Below are 21,346 nucleotides of genomic sequence, written 5' to 3'. Positions count from 1 at the left end.
CTAAATGGTTTTTATGTCATGTTTTAAGGTATCGTGATAAAATAACCAAATTGTACAACATTTACCAAATTTTATTACATATTATAGAACCATATTTTGTTGTTAATTTTACCAAAATCATTACCCAAGTGTCTCGGTTAAAAATACCGAACTTCTGGTGTTCCCACGGAATCAGAAGCATGAAAAATTTTACTATATTCTGCTAGGTATGGCCTTGCTTTTTTTTTTTCTCTGTATAGTTTTGCTTCAAACCCTCCAAGTTGAATTTTTTATTATTTTTCTTGATGAAATAGCATGAAAAATAACATGAAATTCATAAATTGCTTACCTCGAAATGCTTGTCATCAAAACATTAATTTGAAAATTTATTGTAGTAGCGTAATTTAAGCTTTTTTTCAAACTTCTCGTTGAAATTTAACTATTCCAAACCTATCATCAACATTAAACACCCAAGATTCAAAAGGCATCCCATCTCACAAAATCCGCTATCCCCTCAAATACTAACAATTACCTCAACCTACTGTCCAAATACCAAATAAAAATGATTATAATTTAGGAACCTTAATCGAATTCTATTAACCAAAAACGACTTTTCCCAACCATAAGCTTAATTAAATATAAAGGAAGGTACCAGGTCCGTAATTTTAATCTTCTCTCCCAATCTGCGAGATACTTTGTCCAGGCATGACAATAGTCTTAAGAAAGCCTACCTGATTCAAAACCCATCTATCATAAAACTAATATGCCGTCTGTGTCCCATGAAATCCGCCTCTCTAATAACCTCTCATTAGATATTGGTAGCCTATCCCTATACTGATTTCTGTAAGGTACCGACATCAGCTGCCTTTTTAAGGTACCACCTGCCTTACTTTTTTGTTCTCGATATCATAAAGCTCTTGAAGGGAGTTAATGTGCCATCTGAAGTAGGTGCTTTCTATCAGAGGCCCTTTTAACGAATTTTTTTCTCTCTCTCTTTATTTCGGATTTGTTTGTGGTTGCCGGAGTTTGTTGTCGGTGGAGGAGTGATGAAAAAAAAAAGAGGTAATTTATCTTGGAGGGCCTTAAGAGATTAATAAGGGGTGGCTCTTTTCTTCGAAATTGGAGAGTGGTGAGGCTGGGAAATTTTGTGCTGGAACTAATAAGAAAGTTTTTTTTTCCTTCTGAAAATTGGGCTTGCTGGTTTAAACTCAGCAGAATTAAATTATTTTTTTTGTTAGTGATATCTGGAATTTGTTCTTTTGAAAAAAAATTCCGTGAGAAAATATTTTAGATTTAAATAATAGGCTAAAATATTTGCTATGAGTTGAAAATTGGTATTTACCAGACTTTGCTGATTATCAATCAAAATTCATGTCACATAAATTGCAGGGTAGCTGGATAATGTGGCTGGTTACTGTATTTAACTATACTTACTGTTAAGTTAGTTAGACCTTTTTCTGTCTCAGAGATGTGCACTCCCCTGTATAACAGCAAACTCATTTTAAATTTTTTTTTAAAAAAAGTTCTGATCAAAAATATTTTGCTTATCACTGTATAATTTTGTGATGCAATTATGTGCATTACACATTTCTTAGCTTTTAAATTTCCTTTATTTCATAAACTTAATCATTTCTACTTCCTATTTAAATAAGTAAATTAATTAATTTTAAATCAATTATTTAAAGAGCGAAAGCAAATATGACTATTCTCAATAAATGTAACGGCTAACTTTCAATTTCAAATCAAGTATATAGTTAATTATTATTCAATGCCGCTACAACATCAAAATTTATTTTTAACCTTTCTTTCTTCAATCACATTGAGCATCAGCACATTAGGTTTACTTCAATTTCCTTCGAACTTTTTGGCCCCAAATCTTCAGTCAAATTATATAAATATTAACATGAGATATTGTGAGGTTGACTGAATTGTCTTTACTTTTGGCAGTGCTTTTCCCTTACAAATTTTAAACTGTATTTGGTGTTATTAGCCAATAATCAGTAAATTAAAAATTGTTTTTTGCTCATGTTGCATTTTTATTTATTCAGTAAGAGAAGATAAAGTAATCTTTTTCAGTTGCAACATAAAAAAAAGTGTTTCTCTAATTAACATTACTAATATATTTAGAAATGTTCTTCGATTTTTAGTTTTTTTAAAAATGAATATCAGTTTTCAATCTCTGAAATTATTCTAAAGCTCTGCACCAGTATTGTATTCTTAGAATCCTTATCAAAAATGAATAAGATCGTACAATGTAAATGAAGTCAAAACAAATTTTGCTTCAAATGTAACTTGAAAAAATGTTGTTTTAAAACATTACTAAAATATAAACTTCTTCATTAAATTTTAACTTCTTAGAATTAATTATATACTTCTTAGACAAAAATATAAACTTATATAAACTTCACTTATATATTATAAATATTCTTCGAGTCTGAACTTAACAAAATAAATTACAACGTTTTAAATTTCTAGAATCAATCCAACTGTTCGGAATTCTCGTATTCTTAGAATTTGTCCGGAAATGAATAAATAATAACTTAGCATCGTGAAAGTAACAAATGGATATTTAATTACAAAATTCAGAATTCAGAAAACTACTGAATCCAACAGCTGCAGTAATGTAGATTTCAGCCAACTGATTATAACCTAGAAATTTCAAACTTGTTAGTGGCAATCATTGCTGACTCTCTTCTTAACTATTCTTTCGAATGAAAAACAATAGACTTGACGTTTCATTGGACGAATAATTGCTTTTGATGAATTTGTACTGATTGATCTTTACAAATTTCCCCAAATTTTGATTGTATTATTCCCCATAATATAAATATGGGATAAATATAGAAACTTCAGTTTTGATAAGGATTTAGGAATATAAATTTAGGGATAATTTTTAAGCAAATCTGTAAAAACTATTTTGCGTTAGTAGCGTAAAAGTTATTTGAAATATTAATGCTTATTTTACTTTTTGTGTCTGTTTTTCTTGGAATACAAAAGTTCTTTGCGTAACATTATTTTTAATGTAACGGGATAAAATTGATAAAAACATTGCCTTTCTGATAGAAAAAAAGGCGCGTTTAAAAGTTAAAAAAAAGTTCAAACTCTAGCTTTGTAAACATTTTTTATTACTATCACCAATACAAATTTTACTGTTGTAGCATTTATAAAAGTACCAAGTTACTTGAATATTATATGTATGTGATTATTTCAAATGGATGTTTCTTTTATGCGACACCTTCAACAACACATCTACCATTGTGACAAATCTGAAAAAATTAAATTAATCAGTACAAAGCTAAAACATTCTAATATAAATTTCAACCAATTTATAACAAAATTTATGTATTTAAATACAAAGATACGATTTCAAGTAAAACTCATCCAACTCGAAAAAGAAGTTACTCTATGAAAAAATTTTGAATCAGGTTGAACCATAATATGAAAACATTTACCACAGTATTTACATATTTAAATACTGATGCAGTGTAAAAAACTTTGGTGTATAGTTAAGTTGTCACAAATTTTGGTGTTTAGGCGAACTTAAAATTTTTACAGTGCATGTAGTCACATATTTTATTTACTTTCGCGACGTTAAAATTTTATTTATTATTATTTCCATTATTATTATTTTCATTATTATTATTTTCATTATTATTGTTTCCATTATTATTATTTCTATTATTTATATTGCTTTAAAATTTACTTATAGCTTCGTTGCAAAAATATTTCAAAAAAACTTTTCTTAAAAAACAAGCACATTTTAANCATGTAGTCACATATTTTATTTACTTTCGCGCCGTTAAAATTTTATTTATTATTATTTCCATTATTATTATTTTCATTATTATTATTTCTATTATTTATATTGCGTTGAAATTTACTTATAGCTTCGTTGCAAAAATATTTTAAAAAAACTTTTCTTAAAAAACAAGCACATTTTAACAAAATATGTTTGCTTTAATTCATTCAAACAATTGTTATTTTGTCAAATTTTTATACCTTTTTGCATGATAACTACAGTTCTGTACTTTAAAATGTAATTACTTTACCCCAACGCCAAAAATTATGGCAAATACACACTAAAATGTTTCACAATGTATATTTTCAAGTCAAATTTATCCAATGTAATGCAAAATTCCAATATGGGCAGTGTTAAACCAGTATTTGAACAAATTTACCTCAAAATTTACGTATTTAAATACCAAGATATTTTTTCAAGCCAATCTCATCTAAATCAAAAAAGAAGTTGCAGTGTTATTAAATTTGGATCGTATTGAACCAATTTACCACAATATTTTTACATATTTAAATACAAATCTATATTTTCGAGTGAAATTTATCCTACTAAAAAAAAAAAGTTACACGGTTAGAAAACTTTGATCGTTTTGAATAATAATATATCTAAAATTTGCTGAAACCTTAATACAATATTATTACAATAATAATATAATGTTAATACAATAATAATACAATATTATTACAATAATAATACAATATTAATATTAATACAATATTATTACAATAATAACATAATGTTAATACAATATTAGTAATTGTAGTAAAATAATAATATCAATTTACTGCAAATTTAAGATTGATTTCTACATAAAAATAACTTGATTACGTGATAAATTGGTTTAGCTTGAAAGTAAACTTAGATCAGTTTATTATCTTAAGGCTGTGATTTTGACCCCGTTCAAGGTACCTACAATATGTGATGAATAAACTTAAGAAACAAGTTGAAACGGACATACTGGATTTATGAAGTATCATGAAATATTGAGATTTTATCCACGGATTTTACGCGAAGCAATTTACATATCAAATACTATAATTCTGCAGAAATTTAAAGGTAATCTAAATCAATGCATATCTTTGCAATTGCATTCTATAGAACCATTCATTTCTAATTAATTCAATATCTATAGCCTGTTTTAAGTGTGTCATTGTTCAGGTAATTTACATATGCGCTATTAGTTATAATCTACGACATTTGTCAAACTTAATACTGCTGAAGGTTCGTTAAATTCAGTGCAGAAATCTGATTTGAAAACGCACAGCGTGTTCCTTATGCTAGCATAATTCTTAAGTGGATTTGTGCGTGTAATACTAGTTTTATTTAAAAAATTGCATTGAAAAATAAGTTTACATTTAATGATTTGAGTAAAGGGATTGAATAATGTGGATGGATTATAAAGATCAGCAGAATTTATATCGGATATTTGTATCTAAAACAATGGGAGATGGTATGAGTATTAGTTGTTATATTAGGAAAGAAAATAGACATAGGAGAATGTACAATTGATTCAAGATGCATTAAATGTTTACATGTTCTTACCCCAAGATCATAAGCTCCAACTTGAAAACATGGCAGACCATTTCTAGAATTTAAAACTTCTACTTCATTTTGATAAGTACAATGAACTTTACAGTCATTTTGATAATCCTGAAAATATAATAAAAAACATAAAAACTTTAAAGTGAAACTATGTTTTAAATTTTTAACTATATCATGTGCGTAATGAAGAAATATAATGTAACTTTTATTTTGTTTTCTTCAACGTGTTAAAATTCTAATCACATAAAGTTACATACAGATGCTGGGGAAATTTTAAAAAAAGATACCGAAAAATTTACTTCTGAATGATGTTTGAAATGTCATGAAATTTGTTATAAGAATAGATAATGAAAATTAGTGAACAAGAATGCATAAGAATTATTGTTTCAGTTTCCTAAGTGGTTTCGATATTACTTATCTAGTTGGTAAACACTAAAATATACTGAAAAAAAGTTCCATTTCTAACTGGGAGTTAACAAAAGCGAGAGGAAAAATGTTCTTCAATAACCATGTTTGGTAAGACAAAAATAACATACACTATTCAAAATATTGTTGCAAGTTCAATTTTAATGTGTTTAAAATTATCTGAAATCATATCTGACGCTTAGAGAAACCATATTATCGTGCAAATCTCTGGTCTTCCGCAATTGCTGGCTCAATGGGAGGATATTTGACATATTAACATGGATGAATCATCTACCCAAGTTATACATTTGAGACAATAACTTTCACTTCGCAGCTGAATAAAACAAACAAAAGACTAGGATACTTCTTTTTTACATATATATATATAACCGTCGTTGAACAGCCGACCCGATTTTCGAGTTTACGACTACGAATGTTCAACTCCGTAGCCTTGTAATTTTGAACCCAATCCAGCAGACAAGGGAACTCCTTGATCAAGCATTGAGAGAAATTTGCTTCCGTGGAGGACTTTTTGACGGAACTATAACCCGCATTTGCGTTACATGGAGAGGAAGACCACAGGAACCTCCCACGGTTCGCCTGACGGCAAGGGGACTCTAACCCATGATCCGTTTACCACTGAGGATATTTCACGTCAGCACGGTGGTCGGTGCAAGCCGGATGTATCGGCCAGCCATCGCCGGAATCGAACCCTTATTCACGTCATTGGAAGACGAACGCGCTGTTCTCTGAGCCATCACGGCTCTTTGGAGACTTCTAGTCAAAATATCAAATATTGGGTTTTGATTTGCTTGAAAAGGAAAGCCATAGTAATTTTTCAGTTACCCTGGTGGCAATGGGTTTTTAACCAATCTTTGACAGAAATTTGAGTCCGAACTGTGGTCATTGTAGGCTATGAACATCACACGCATCACTCGAACACTGCCGGAATTTGAGCTTGTCACAATCCAGCTTCCTATGCCTAGTGCAATTTCGAACTTCGTGGTTACGTTCGCTTGTTTATTTGACAAACTTTATACACTATAAAATATTCCGGGTCAAATAACTGCATAAAGGGCTGGCAACCCGAATGCCGGTACTACTTTTTATCGTGATTTGTTTCAGAATTCCTTACAGTGTACTAAATTAGAAAAAATTAGGCGGAATGTGGAGCAAGCATAGGCGCTAATTTATTTTAAGTTTTACATGTAATTTATTTTAAGTTTTATTTGTATATTTATATATAAGTATAGGTGTAAATAAAAAATAAATATGCATATATTTATAAAATTTAAAACAAACGAGTAGTTTTCTGAAAATCGAAAGCGTGCCCTCTTCTACCTCTACGTCTGTTAGCAAGATTTTTAAAATCTTTTCAAAGAAATGGTATAAAGTACTAAGCAATAGATTATAAATTAAATGCAAAAAAAAATCAAGTATGCTGATTTATTTATACGATTACACCAATTTGGTAACATTGCGAGTCGTTAATTTTTTTTTAAAAATGAGTAAAGATAGGCACGTTTTTGTTTGAAACGTATTCTGAAAAAATCTATATTTTTTACTAAAGATAGTAATGTTTTTTTCTTTCAGAAATGAGGAATTTCAAAAATTGCAGATGAAAATCGTGCAAAGCTTACCTTATAAGCAGAAAGAAGTTGTCTACCGATAGATACAGAATTGCATAAACTCTTTTCAGATGTTCCAAGATCATCCAAAATCAATCTGTTGGAAAACTGGTAATACTTAGTTTTATCATCTAATGGAGTAATAACATCTTTTAAAATATCACTCGGGAAATGCTCACTGTCGAGAGCGCTTATTGCACTGCAAAAGTCACTGCAGGATGGTTGATAGGACTCGTCTCCAGTAATTTTTTTAAACATGTCTTTAATGTTCTGAAGGCTCTCAACAAAATCATCTACGTAATCGAAATCGGCAATATCTTTGTCCTTTCCACCCAATTCCAGCAAAAATTTGGATATCTTTGATTTTTTGTTCATGCAAATACTCGGTTTCTGAAATATGTCCTTCACCATAGCGACTTTATTTGGCACTTCAGACTCGTTTTGCTCCAAGTCAATAACCATTTTGTTTAAGTCTTTGACGAATCCATCCTTGCTATCTCCACCCAAGTCTTTCAAAGAATCGGTGATTTTTCTAAAATAGGTTCCGAGATTCTCGTTCAAATCGTGCCTGGGAAGGAAATTAGACAGCTCTCCGATGAATGGCATTTCGGTATTGCCTCCTAAGGACGATATCCAGTCGGTAAATTTTGAGAAATCTTCCATCGAGCTTCCGTCTCCGTCGATGTTTGATACAAAATTCTCCAGAAGATCTACGTTTGATAAATCGCTTCCTCTACCACCTAATGTAAGAACCCAATTTGACAGTTTCGTTTTCTCTTGAATCGGCATGCTCACTTTTTCAAAAATTTCCTTAACAATTTTTAATTTGTTTGGAATGACGTTTTCATTTCCATCAATTCCAGAAATTAAATGTCCTAGCTCTTCATCAAATGATGCATCTTTGCCTTTAATTGATTCGGAAATTTTTCTAAGGTATGACAAAATATCTCCGTTCTTATCAAAGCTAGTGACGTATTTCGAGTAGTCTACAAGTGTTTTATTGGTTCCTTTATCCTTATTATTTTTGGGGAAAATCAAATTAGACAAGTCTTTAAAACTTGGAATTAGACTACTTTTATCGCTCCAGTCTGAAATATATTTTGAAATATTCTCGATATTTGATATATCAGTGTCTTCACCTCCTAAGCCTAAAATTCTTTTTGCAAAATCCATTTTATTTTGAATAGACATTTTGGATTTTCCGAAGATTTTTTTCAAGAGGTTAAGTTTGTTTGGCATTTTATCTCCGAGTCCATTAACTTTGTTCATCAAATTGGTTAAATCTCCAACAAAAGACATGTCAATACCTTTTCCACCCAAATTTTTGAATGAATCAGTAATTTTTCTGAGGTAGGAACCAAGATTCCCATTGAAATCAAAGCTAGGAATAAAATTGGTCAGGTCACCAACGAATGGCATTTCGATATTTCCTCCTAAACCTGATATCCACTCTGTCAGCTTGGAGAAATCCGTTAGTGAGTTTCCATTTCCTCCGATGTTAGATATAAATTTTTGCAAAATATCCATATTTGGCAAATCCATGCCTTTTTGTCCTAAACTAAGTATCCACTTGGCTAGTTTTATCTTCATTTGAATATCCATGTCTACCAGACCAAATATTTTTTTCATAATATTTAATTTATTTGGCATGTTTTCTTCATTTCCATCCATTCCTGAGATAAGATTACCGATTTCTCCAACAAATGGCAAGTTTTTCCCTCCTGAACCTTTTATTGATTCTGAAATTTTTTCCAAGTAAGATCCAAGTTTTCCCTTCATGTCAAAATTTGGGATGTATTTGGAAAAGTCTCCCACAAATGGTTTGCCGGTGTCTTTTTCACCTATTCCTGGAATCCATTTAGATAAATCCTTGAAATCTGGAATTAAACTCTTTTTATCGTCCCAGGTAGAAATAAACTTGGATATTTTTTCAATGTTTGGTATATCTTTGTCTTCCCCTCCTAAATCAGAGATTCGTTTTGCAAGATCTATTTTGTCTTGAATAGATATTTTAGACTTTCCGAAGATATCTTTTAGAAGGTTAAGTTTATTTGGCATTTTATCTCCCATTTCATTTACTTTCTTCTTCATGTCGGTTAAATCTCCTTCAAAAGAAATGTCAGTTCCTTTTCCGCCTAAATTTTTGAAAGAATCAGTAATCTTTCCTAGGTAGGAACCAAGATTTCCACTGATATCAAAGCTCGGGATGAAATTGGTCAGGTCACCAACGAATGGCATTTCCATATTTCCTCCTAAACCTGATACCCACTCTGTCAGCTTGGAGAAATCCGTTAGTGAGTTTTCATTTCCTCCGATGTTAGATATAAATTTTTGCAAAATATCCATATTTGGCAAATCCATGCCTTTTTGTCCTAGACTAAGTATCCACTTGGCTAGTTTTATCTTCATTTGAATATCCATGTCTACCAGACCAAATATTTTTTTCATAATATTTAACTTATTTGGCATATTTCCATCATTTTCTTCGATTCCAGATATAAGATTATTGATTTCTCCGACGAATGGTAAGTTTTTTCCACCTAAATCTTTTATTGATTCTGGAATTTTTTTCAAGTATGATCCAAGATTTCCCTTCATGTCAAAATTCGGGATGTATTTGGAGAAGTCTCCCACAAATGGTTTGCCGATGTCTTTTTCACCTATACCTGGAATCCATTTAGATAAATCCTTGAAATCTGGAATTAAACTCTTTTTATCATCCCAGGTAGAAATAAACTTGGATATTTTTTCGATATTTGGTATATCTTTGTCTCCCCCTCCTAAATTAGAGATTCGTTTTGCAAGATCTATTTTGTTTTGAATAGATATTTTAGACTTTCCAAAGATATCTTTTAGAAGGTTAAGTTTATTTGGCATTTTATCACCCATTTCATTTACTTTCTTCTTCATGTCGGTTAAATCTTCTTCAAAAGAAATGTCAGTACCTTTTCCACCTAAATTTTTGAAAGAATCAGTAATTTTTCCGAGATAGGAACCAAGATTTCCACTGAAATCAAAGCTCGGGATGAAGTTGGTCAGGTCACCAACGAATGGCATTTCGATATTTCCTCCTAAACCTGATACCCACTCGGACAGCTTAGAGAAATCCCCAAGTGAGTTTCCATTTCCTCCGATGTTAGATATAAATTTGTGCATAATATCCATATTTGGCAAATCCATGCCTTTTTTTCCTAAGCTAAGTATCCACTTTGCTAATTTTATTTTCATTTGAATATCCATGTTTACCAGACCAAATATTTTTTTCATAATATTTAATTTATTTGGCATATTTCCTCCGTTTTCACCAATTCCAGATATAAGATTATTGATATCTCCGACGAATGGTAAATCATTTCCACCTAACTCTTTTATCGATTTTGAAATTTTTTCTAAGTAAGATCCAAGATTTCCTTTCATGTCAAAATTTGGAATGTATTTAGAGAAATCTCCCACAAACGGTATGTCGATACCCTTTTCGCCTGTACCTGGAATCCATTTAGATAAATCCTTGAAATCTGGAATCAAACTCTTTTTATCATCAAAGGTAGAAATAAACTTCGATATTTTTTCGATACTTGATATATCTTTGTCTTCTCCTCCTAAGTTAGAGACTCTTTTTGCTAGATCAATTTTATTTTGAATCGAAATCTTAGATTTTCCGAAAATTAGTTTTAGAAGTTTGAGTTTGTTTGGCATTCTGTCCCCAATTTCGTTAACTTTCTTCATCAGGTTCTTCAAATCTCCAACGAAAGACATGTCTATACCTTTTCCATCCAAATTTTTGAAAGAATCAGTCATTTTTCCAAGGTAGGAACCGAAATTTCCACTGAAATCAAAGCTTGGGATAAAATTGGTCAGATCTCCAATGAATGGAATATCAATATTACCTCCTAAGCCTGATATCCACTCCGTCATCTTGGAGAAATCTGCAAGTGAGTTCCCGTTACCGCCGATGTTAGATATAAATTTGTGCATAATATCCATATTCGGCAAATCCATGCCTTTTTGTCCTAAACTAAATATCCACTTGGCTAGCTTTATCTTCATTTGAATATCCATGTTTACCAAACTAAATATTTTTTTCATAATATTTAATTTATTTGGCATGTTTCCTTCATTCCCGCCGATTCCAGAAATAAGAGTCCCGATTTCTCCGACAAATGGCAAGTCTTTCCCACCTGAACCTTTTATCGATTCTGCAATTTTTTCTAAGTATAATCCAAGATTTCCTTTCATATCAAAATTCGGAATGAATTTGGAGAAGTCTCCTACAAATGGTATATCGATGCCTTTTCCCCCTACACCTGGAATCCATTTAGATAAATCCTTGAAATCTGGAATTAAACTCTTTTTATCGTCCCAGCTTGAAATGACCTTTGCTATTTGGTCGATATTCGAAACATCTTTGTCTTGGCCCCCTAGGCCAAATATTCTTTTTGCAAATTCTATTTTGTTTTGAATGGACATTTTACTCGAGCCAAAAATTGATTTCATGAGTTTCATCTTATTCGGCATTTTGTTACCTAGAACGTTGACATTTTTCATTAAGTTGTTTAAGTCCCCAACCATAGACGCGTCCAGGCCATTTTCAGTCATTCCTTTCAAGGATTCGCTGATTTTTCCTAAGTAGGACCCTAGGTTTCCACCAATCTCAAATTTAGGAAAAAATGCATTAAATTCGCCTATTTTTGGAATCGTGATTATATCTTTACCTGGTATTATGTCCCATAGTTTACCAAGTTTAGATTTTGCCTCATCTTTACCTTTTGTTACCGGATCCTTTGTAAAAATATCACGAAAAAAACCGGATTCTGCCACAACCTATAACAATAAATCGTATATTAGTGATCTGAAGTCTGTTTATAAATTGGAGTCATAGATATAAGTTTTGAGACTCTGGATTAGATTTATATTTTGTTACCTTGTATGCTACAAACTTCATTTATCTCCTTTCTTAATATGTCCCTTTTAAACAATTGAGCAATTTTTCTAAGCATTTTTTGAATCTAAATTTATCCTGTTTTCTTTAATTTAATTCTATCTTTTAGCATTGAGGTTATTATTAAGTTTTCTTGGTATTTGCCAATATGTATCAAAACGTAATTCTTTATAGTAATACAATTTTAGTGTTCTAAGTGTTATTTTGAAAATATATTTTTACCGATGGATTTACATAGCGCTTTAATAGAATGATAATGCAAATTATAAGTAGTGTAAACAAATAGTTAAATAGAAATTTCATGTCGCACTCTACTTTAAATTATGAGAATATCGACCCTAAAATTTCAAATCGCTACAACATTAACTGAATAGAACTAGAAGGTGAAAATTTATAACAAATTTATATTTTACTGGCACATTTCTGCTAATGTCGGCTTTGTGACGCTGGTTACAGGACTTAACGTTTCAATCTAATACATAAGCTTCATAAATTTAAATTAGCCTCTTGTCTCAAAACAGTCAGTTTGAAATTATTATTGTAAAAATTGGGCATAATCTAGCGTGTATAAAGCCAAATTTGCACATGTAATTTGCAAAATTTTTATATTGTCACAGTTTTATTTATTTTATTTTGAATGCTGAAATAAATTCCGGTCAAATTTGAAACCAAGTTACCCGAATTTTTGAAGATGCATAAAATTATATTTAAAAATCTGCTGATGTTGTAAATATCTACATTGACTGCTATAGTTCTGTAAAAATTCTTCCATCGGGACTGTAGCTTACAAGCACAAAGTGGTATGACGAAAATTGCTTATTTTGCAGGTATCTTTTCCCTTTTAAACTTGAATTCTTTAAACTCTATGTATCCATTGTTAACTATTTTCAGTTTTAGTAATTTCATAGCCGTATGAACTTTAACTGTAAAACATGCTTCGTGATTTTTATTATTTATTTGATTATAGTGGACATAATGGTTATTACCATTTAATGGATGTTTCTGAAATCAAAACTGCAAATAACAGTTCTTTAGAGAAATATGTTTATAAATTATGCACATAAGAAATATTCTACAGGGATTATTGATGATAGTTATTGCATTAGAAAAAATGTATTGCAAAAATTTTAAAAAAATTATATAGTGATATATTTACTAGTAGAGGAAAAATGAGCGCTGCACCCTACTTTTAGGGTTCATGACCTCTCTTACTATAGTGCTATGGCAGAAGCACTTCATCCCACTTCTCGTCTACAGGATGAGCGTTGCACTTCTTCAATACGGATGAGAGTTCAACCCCCACTGATAAGCTCTTAGTAGAGATTACGTAGCACTGTTTGGACTAAACAAATGCTGCTTAAAAATTCTGGGTATTTATTTCTGCACAACTATGGGTATATTTGAAAAATTTGGCTCTAAGATTTTAATTTAAGACAAAATTCAAATGAATTCCTCTTTGCAAATAATTATAAAATGTTTCCAAAGTGTTCTACATTACGTTAACCATCGTCGTATCGTTTAGAGTAAAAAAAAGCTTCTTAAAAATTTTTTAGTATTTATTTCTTACTATTTATGGATATTTTTGAAAAATTTGACGCTAGCTTTGTAATCTGAAACAAGATCTAAATAAATTTCTCATTGGAAAAAGTTTAAAAAAATTTGCAAAGTGTTCACTTTTATTTCTATATGTAAGCTCTCAATATAGCATTATTTGGACTAAAAACGGCTTCTTAAAAATTTGGAGTTCATATTTTTCGACATATGCGGGAATTTTTGAAGGAATTGATGCTAATTTTTTTTAATTTTAATCAAGTACCGAATGAGTTTCTCATTGCAAAAAAATTTCAAAAAATTCGCAAATTGTCATCTTTTTTGTTAATTATGCATATGCTCTTAACACATCATTGTTTGGAGTAAACAAAATCTTCTTGAAACCTTTGTTTGCTTATTTCTTGACACATATGGATACTTTTGGAAAAATTGACACTCACTTTGTAATTTGGAACAAGTTTCAAATTATTTCCACATAGCAAAAAATTATAAGAAATTCGCAATATATCCTTCATTATGTTGACTATATTAATGCTTTTCACATAGCATGGTTTGGACTAAACATATGATTCTTAAAAATTTTGGGTTTTTATTTTTTCACATCTATGAGTATTTTTTGAAAAATTTGAGTCTTACTTTGCAATCTTTAACAAGTTTCAAAATGAAATTTTCATTGCAAAAAATTATAAAAAAATTCACAAAATGTCCTCTTTTATTTTTATACGTATGCTCATAACGTAACATTGTTTGAACTATAAATTGCTTGTTAAAAATTTTGAGTACTTATTTCTTGACACATATGGGTAAAAGTGACGCTAACTTTAACGTGAGTGAACAAATCCTTCTTAAAAAATTTTAGTACTTATTTCTTAAAATATATTGGTATTTTTGAAAAAAGAAAAAGACAATCACTTGGTAATTTGAAATAAGATTCAAATGAATTCCTCGTAGCAAAAAATTATAAAAATTTCTCAAAGTGCCATCTATTATGTTAACTAGATATTTAACGGTGTTAATTATATATTATATTACGTTAACTATATATATCATGTTATTTTAATTGCATTAACGCTATTAATATAGCATGGTTTGAACTGAACAAATGCTTCTTAAAAATTTTGAGTATATATTTCTTAGCTTTGATGTGTATTTTTAAAAAATTTGACGCTTGTAATTTGAAACAAGTTTCAAATCATTGTAAATAATAATTTACTCATTGCAAAACATTATTAAAAATTCAAAAAGTGTTTTGCATTATGTTAACCATATTCATGCTCTTAATGTGGCATGATTTAGATGGTGGCATGATCGAGAAAGTGCCGAATGTTTAAAAATTACCCATAGAAGTGAAGAAACAAATTCTCAAAATTTTTATGAAGCATTTGTTTAGTTCAAACCATGCTACGTTATCCGTACTAAAAACTTATCAGTGGGATTAGAGTGTCATCCATACTGAGGAAGTGAGGAATAGCGCTCATCCTATATCCCTATAGTAAGAGCCATCAATCCTTAAAGTGGGGTTTAGCGCTCATTTCTCCCCTACTTGTACAACTTAATTCTTGTAATACAAATCTAAATATACGGTATTTAAACCATTCACTTAATAATTTTACCATTCTTATGGCAACGACTTACTGGAAATTCTAATTTTACCAATTACAGTTCTTATTACCACACACTATTACTATATAAAACTCAAAAGTAAATTAAACCGAATACATAGTTTTCATGCTATGCTCTAAGTTATCATAATTAAAATTATCAAATTTTCCATATTTATCGAACTTTATCACATAATATAATATCATACTTTATGGTTAATTTTACCAAAAGTCATTATGAAAGTGCTTCCATAGAAATTACTGAGCTTTTTGGTGTTCCCGTACAGTCAGAAACACGGTAAATTTTATCATATTCTGACACGGTAAATTTTCCATATTCTTCTTACCATTTACCATGTTCTTTTGATCTTACTTTTTTTCTCATTGTATAAATAGAGATTATTTAGTATAATTTTAGATTATGCAAAATGCGAACGTTAAATTTAAGACAGTTTAGTTTTAATTAATCTAGTGCTAATTTTCAATTTTAATTTTCTAATTTTTTTAAATGAAACAGTACATATCAAGGTATGTTTACAGCACCAAATCTTTCCAAAGACAGTTTGACAGTTTGAAAGCTAAAATTAAGGTATCTCTAATCGTTAGGTGATTATTACGTAATAATCACCTGAACACCTAGAAGGTTTCATAAGTTTGGATGCCAGGTGTGAAAAAAGTAATCAAAAGTAATCAAAAGTAATATACATGAGAGTAATAGATTTTCGAGGTATGAGTAACATTTTTTTTAAACAGCATAAATTCCTTTTAGAGTTTATGAGGTAATTTATTTTTGGAGTAAAAAAAATTAAAAATTTGAGCAAACTTAAGTAAAAATAAATTTTCAAAGGAATATTATAGCAATAAATAAATAAATAAATAAGTAAATGGTCTTTTAAACTTACGGCACAGGCCAGCAAAATAATTGCAAATTTTAGATCCATTGGTGGAATGTATTAGAAGTACATTCCAACTCAAATTGCACTGATTCGAAATTTTTTCAGCTTTATATCCAAAGCATTTCTATGAAGTTAATGATTACGTAATAATCACCTGAACACCTAGAAGGTTTCATAAGTTTGGATGCCAGGTGTGAAAAAAGCAGTCAAAAATATTTTTATAAATCAAAACAAAATGGCACAATGGAACAATAAATGTGTTCTACAAAAACCTTCGTAATTAAGTGCATAATTGTACGTTCGTCATTAAGTAATTTGATGTAAACAGCTGGTTTTTAATACAAATAATACAAAGAATTGTTAATTGCTTTTATTGTGACATTAACTAATTGACAAGTCTTATAGCTTATACGGTTGCTTGGGCATTAGTTTAATATTTTATGTTAATATCAACTAAAAATAAATAACTTTAATTTTGAACTTGTGTTGCTTTCTTCATTTAATCAATTTAAATTATTTTTTAGAAATTTGTAAATTTTTCTCTTTTGGAAACATATTTAAGAGTGTTATTGTAGCATTCTATAAGCGTACTATATTTTTTTTAAAGAAATCTTCTGCGAAATATTTTATGAAAATAAATTGAAATATGTAATTTTAAAAAAAATTAGTATGTTTTTTTAATGTAATTGAAAATAATATAATCAAATTTTTTGATTTATTTTTCATTTAAAGTATCCTACTCTTAATGTTTCTTCAGCTTCTTTTTGCTAGTAGCATTTACAAAAATTTCAACTTCTAATTCTATAAGAGCAGCATTTATCGATTTTTTTGAAATTATGCAACAAAACTGAAAAAAAGTTTTCAATTTTCTAACACAAATTAAACTGTTTAAAATCTGTAGCATTATGAATTTTTTTTAACTTATTAGAAACTTCGAGAACTTCAGCTCCTCTACGAACGTCAGTGTGGGGAGAAACTGTTAAAAGCAAAAAAAGAATAAAATTAAAATGTTTGAAGACATTGTTTTAATTCGAAAAATGTGGTAGAAACTATCATGGAGAAAAAACATTTAACACTTCAGCTTCTCAATGAAATAAGAGGTGAGGAAAGACTGCTAAAAGCAATGAAAAAAATTAAAATTTTTAATAACATTGATAGAATTTGAAAATGGGGGAAAATTATCATGGGGGGGGGAATACGTTGCAAACTTCAATTCCTCTATGAAATTCAGTATGAGAGAAAAGCAGGAAAGAATAAAATTAAAAGTTTTAGAAACATTGTTTTAATTTAAAAAATTGGGAAAAATTATCATGGGCATAAAAAAACACCGAGAACTATTGTTCTTCTCTGAAATTCAATGTGAGAACGAAACTGCTAAAAGATACTTTCCTTATCTTTATAAATATAAAACAAAGTTAAGTCTTCTATTACAAATTTTTTACAAACTCATTTAGTGCGGAAGTTGTCTCGTTTTCAATTATTAACGTTTAAAAAAATTCCATTTTATTTCAATTATTAAAAAAAATGAAATAATTTTGTTTTTTAAAAACGTTGTTTTTATTGAAATAAGTTAGGAAAATTTTGTAATTCGTTTTGTCTAACTCAAAGTATATTTCTTTTAAAACATAAGGGAAAACAAGAATTTATAACTACGACGAATATGAAATCCGATTTTCATATTCTTAATTACTTTTTTAAAGAACTATTTATGAAAAAAGAGAATTTGATTTCATAAAAACTTTTATTTTCATAGAATATATTCAGCAAAATTTAAGGAGTAGTAACTTTTAAAGAAATCTTATATATAAACTAGACTTTAAAACACGATATTTTTATTCCAGTAAATGAAAGTAAAATCTTTTGTTTATAGTAAAAAACCATATTTTTCTTTTGGCTTTTTAAAATAATTTTCCTCTTATAAAAACTTTTCTTTCTTTTTCCTTCCTCAACTGTTTAACTCTTTCATTGGAGTCTTGTTGTCGTGCGATATTAGCCTCTGTCGCCGGAAACAAATGCCTCACACTATTTCCGAAATGTTTCTCCTTGTTAAGCTTGCACAACGCTGCGAGAGAAAAAAGAAGGAAAAAAAACGTTCCCCTCGGCTTGAAGTTTTTTACTATTTCTAAAGAATTCACACGAATTTCTATTTTAACATTTTTAAAAAACCTTGGACAGTGGTAAGTTGATGAATTCAAATTAGTTTTGTTAGAAGTTTTCTCTGGCAGTTTCAGTATTGATTTGATTTTTTTTTACATTCAGTGCGCAGTTTTTCCAATGATTTCCATGGGTAATGCATTTATTCCGTAAAGAAAGAACGGGAAAAAATATTTTCACTTTAAGGTTTGGTGGTTTTATACGATGCCTTTTCAATTATCAAATTATGCCTTTCCAACAAGTAAAAATGTCTGCAAATCTTCGATGATGTCTTTCTAATTAGATGTGTATGTCTTTTCAATCATTAAATGATGACTTTTCAAACAGTAAATGTACTTTTCTAAAAAATTTCCCTCCCTGATTAAAGTCAGCGATCGGCAAAAAGTTTTACACTCGCTGATGGTAAAATAGTGGTATGATGGAAAAGCTGATATCTTAAATATTAAAGTGCAAATTTTTCATATCAAATTACTAAGCCTATTAACGTTAATTTAAATTAACGTTATTCTTGTTTCGTTTACACTAGAATCATGTGCTGCAAGAACTTGGGCGATATGTTTGTCGAATGAAGGCGAACAGTGGAACATGCCGATATTGTTTAGTGCTGTCCTCTTGTCTCAAACATTCTACTTGTTCCAAACATTTGGATAAAATCATTCCAAACATTCTCTATCTAATTCAAGTCTGGTGATATGGCTGGCCTTCTAAATCTGGAATTTGAATAATATCACATTCCAGATTGGTCTATGCTTTCACACACTGTCGTCCACTAGAGTACAATCAGGATCAACCGAATCCTTATATTTCGCCAAAAACACATCTCTACACCAAACCAGCAACTCTTTCAAAAATGTAGGGGGCCATTTAAACTTTGTAGTCCATAAGACTTTTGCTTCTATAGTGGACGACTTCATAGGCATTGGAGATCAGGTTGCGTGATATTCTTTGATATTTTGGTATGGTGAGGACCAGGAATCCTTTATCTTCTAGAAATGCACCATTATGTAAGCAAAAGCTTGATCTTCTCAAAAGGTCTCATTCTTAATGGTTAATTTAAACAAATAAGTTCAAATAAAAATAATAATACCGAAGCATCCTGTTTAATGGCCGCATGACCATCCAAAATAATCACTGTTTTCCTTTAACCAAAGATATGCAATAATGTTGCATATCTTTGGTAACATGTTGCATATCTTTGCTACTCTAGGATGAATCTGTTCTCTAGGTTTAATCGGTTCAATCTGTTCTGTAGGTTTGATCGATTCAATCTGTTCTTTAGATTCAGTTGGTTAAACCTGCTGCCTAGATTCAATCTATTCATTCTGTTCTTTTAGGTTCAGTTAATTCAATCTGCTCTCTAGTTTCAATCATTAAACTGTTGTCTAGGTTCGGTGTTCGCTTTTTTAGAGATTCAATCGTTTCTGATTTCATTTTAATAAACATCATTGCGACAAATAGATCTCATCATGTCGGAGATTTTCCGGAACGTCTAGTTGCCAGAGGTGCTAGAGATCAGGCTAGCACGTCTAGTCTGATCTCTAGATCTCGACCGGATTCTTGGTACAACATATTAACAAAATAAAAAGACAACGAAAGTTTCATTCACGAACTATTGAAAGGAATTTAATTTAGAAGTAAGCTATAATAAACTGGTTTACATTACATTTTAGTTTAATTGCATTTAACGCGGAAAAAAGGAAGAGAAAACACACACAAAAACTTTTATTTTTTGTTTATTTAAAGATGGAATTTTAAGAAAGGCTTTACTTTTCAAAGAGTTATATGTACAATAAATAAGTAAAAAAAAGGAACATTCTAAAATCTCACTTTAGTTTGATGAAAGAACCACTGGTTATTATATATATATTTTAAGAAAAGTATCGAAGGTATAGTTGCTCACAAATACTTCAAAAACTCTCTAATAGGATTACGCTTTACAAAATAAACTTGAAACTGTATAACCATACAATTCTTACTATCTCAACTTAATCCGTAGCTCGGCTTTCAATAGAAAGTTTACTAAATTCATATAATAGTTTTTCAGAAGTAAAAGTAATGAAACGTTATAGAAAACTCCGTCAAATAATTATCCTCTCCTTTTATCTTTTGATTAACAAGATCTAATGCAATCGGTCCAGAAATTTACTATTTTAGCATTACCAACAAATAGCTTGTATTTCGTGTCCCTTTCTTTTTATTATAAATCCATTTTGTGTGAACTAGTTATTTAAATCAATTAATAGTTCATAAATTCCAGCAAAAGAATTTCTCAAAATTGAGCAAAAATTCATCAAAATAGCTCCGAAACAAATAGTAATTAAATTTTAAACAATGTATTCAAAATTGGATCAGTATTTTCTGATTTTTTAGCAAAAAGCATTGCCTTTTAAAAGTGATGTGATTGGGGATTGAGTGAGAAGGATATTCTTTGGCTGCAGGCAGGATTCGAACCAAGGACTTCTGGGCTCGTCGTAGGATGTTCTAACCTCCATAATTGTTCACCGCACCTAGGAGAGAGCTGGAAAACTTTATATAATAGCCACCGCAATGACATATCATGACATACTTACTTCCAATTTTAATGTTACAAAAGGTTGCAATTTGAAAAATATGGTCCCAATGGCTTAGTCAGGTGATTCTATAACCGTCGTTGAACAGCTGACCCAATTTTATGGGTTTGCATACTAATGTTCAACTTCGTAGCCTTGTAATTTTGAACCCAATACAGAAGACAAGGGAACTCCTGGATCGAGTGGTGGGAGTAATTTGCCTCCGTGAAGGACTTTTTGATGGAGCTAATCCGCATTTGCGTTACATGGAGAGGAAGACTACGAGAACCTCCCATGGTTAGCCTC

The 21,346-nt window shown here is 30.1% G+C and overlaps 1 protein-coding gene across 1 annotated transcript; it reads right to left on the bottom strand.

The window, feature by feature from the left end:
• Positions 1-3,083: 3,083 nt before the first annotated feature.
• LOC107444290 (uncharacterized) lies at positions 3,084-16,448 on the bottom strand. The gene is made up of 4 exons (XM_043039517.2): positions 16,344-16,448; positions 7,363-12,171; positions 5,318-5,425; positions 3,084-3,245 (listed from the first exon to the last, which is right to left on the bottom strand). The coding sequence occupies exons 1-4, from the start codon at positions 16,380-16,382 to the stop codon at positions 3,204-3,206; spliced, it is 4,998 nt and encodes a 1,665-aa protein (XP_042895451.1). The 5' UTR covers positions 16,383-16,448; the 3' UTR covers positions 3,084-3,203.
• Between the last annotated feature and the right edge of the window lie 4,898 nt (positions 16,449-21,346).

This window comes from Parasteatoda tepidariorum, chromosome 2, assembly GCF_043381705.1.
Source record: "Parasteatoda tepidariorum isolate YZ-2023 chromosome 2, CAS_Ptep_4.0, whole genome shotgun sequence".
Taxonomy (NCBI): Eukaryota; Metazoa; Arthropoda; class Arachnida; order Araneae; family Theridiidae; genus Parasteatoda; species Parasteatoda tepidariorum.
The sequence above is the reverse complement of the archived record's forward strand: the minus strand, read 5'-3'. Positions and strand labels throughout refer to the sequence as shown.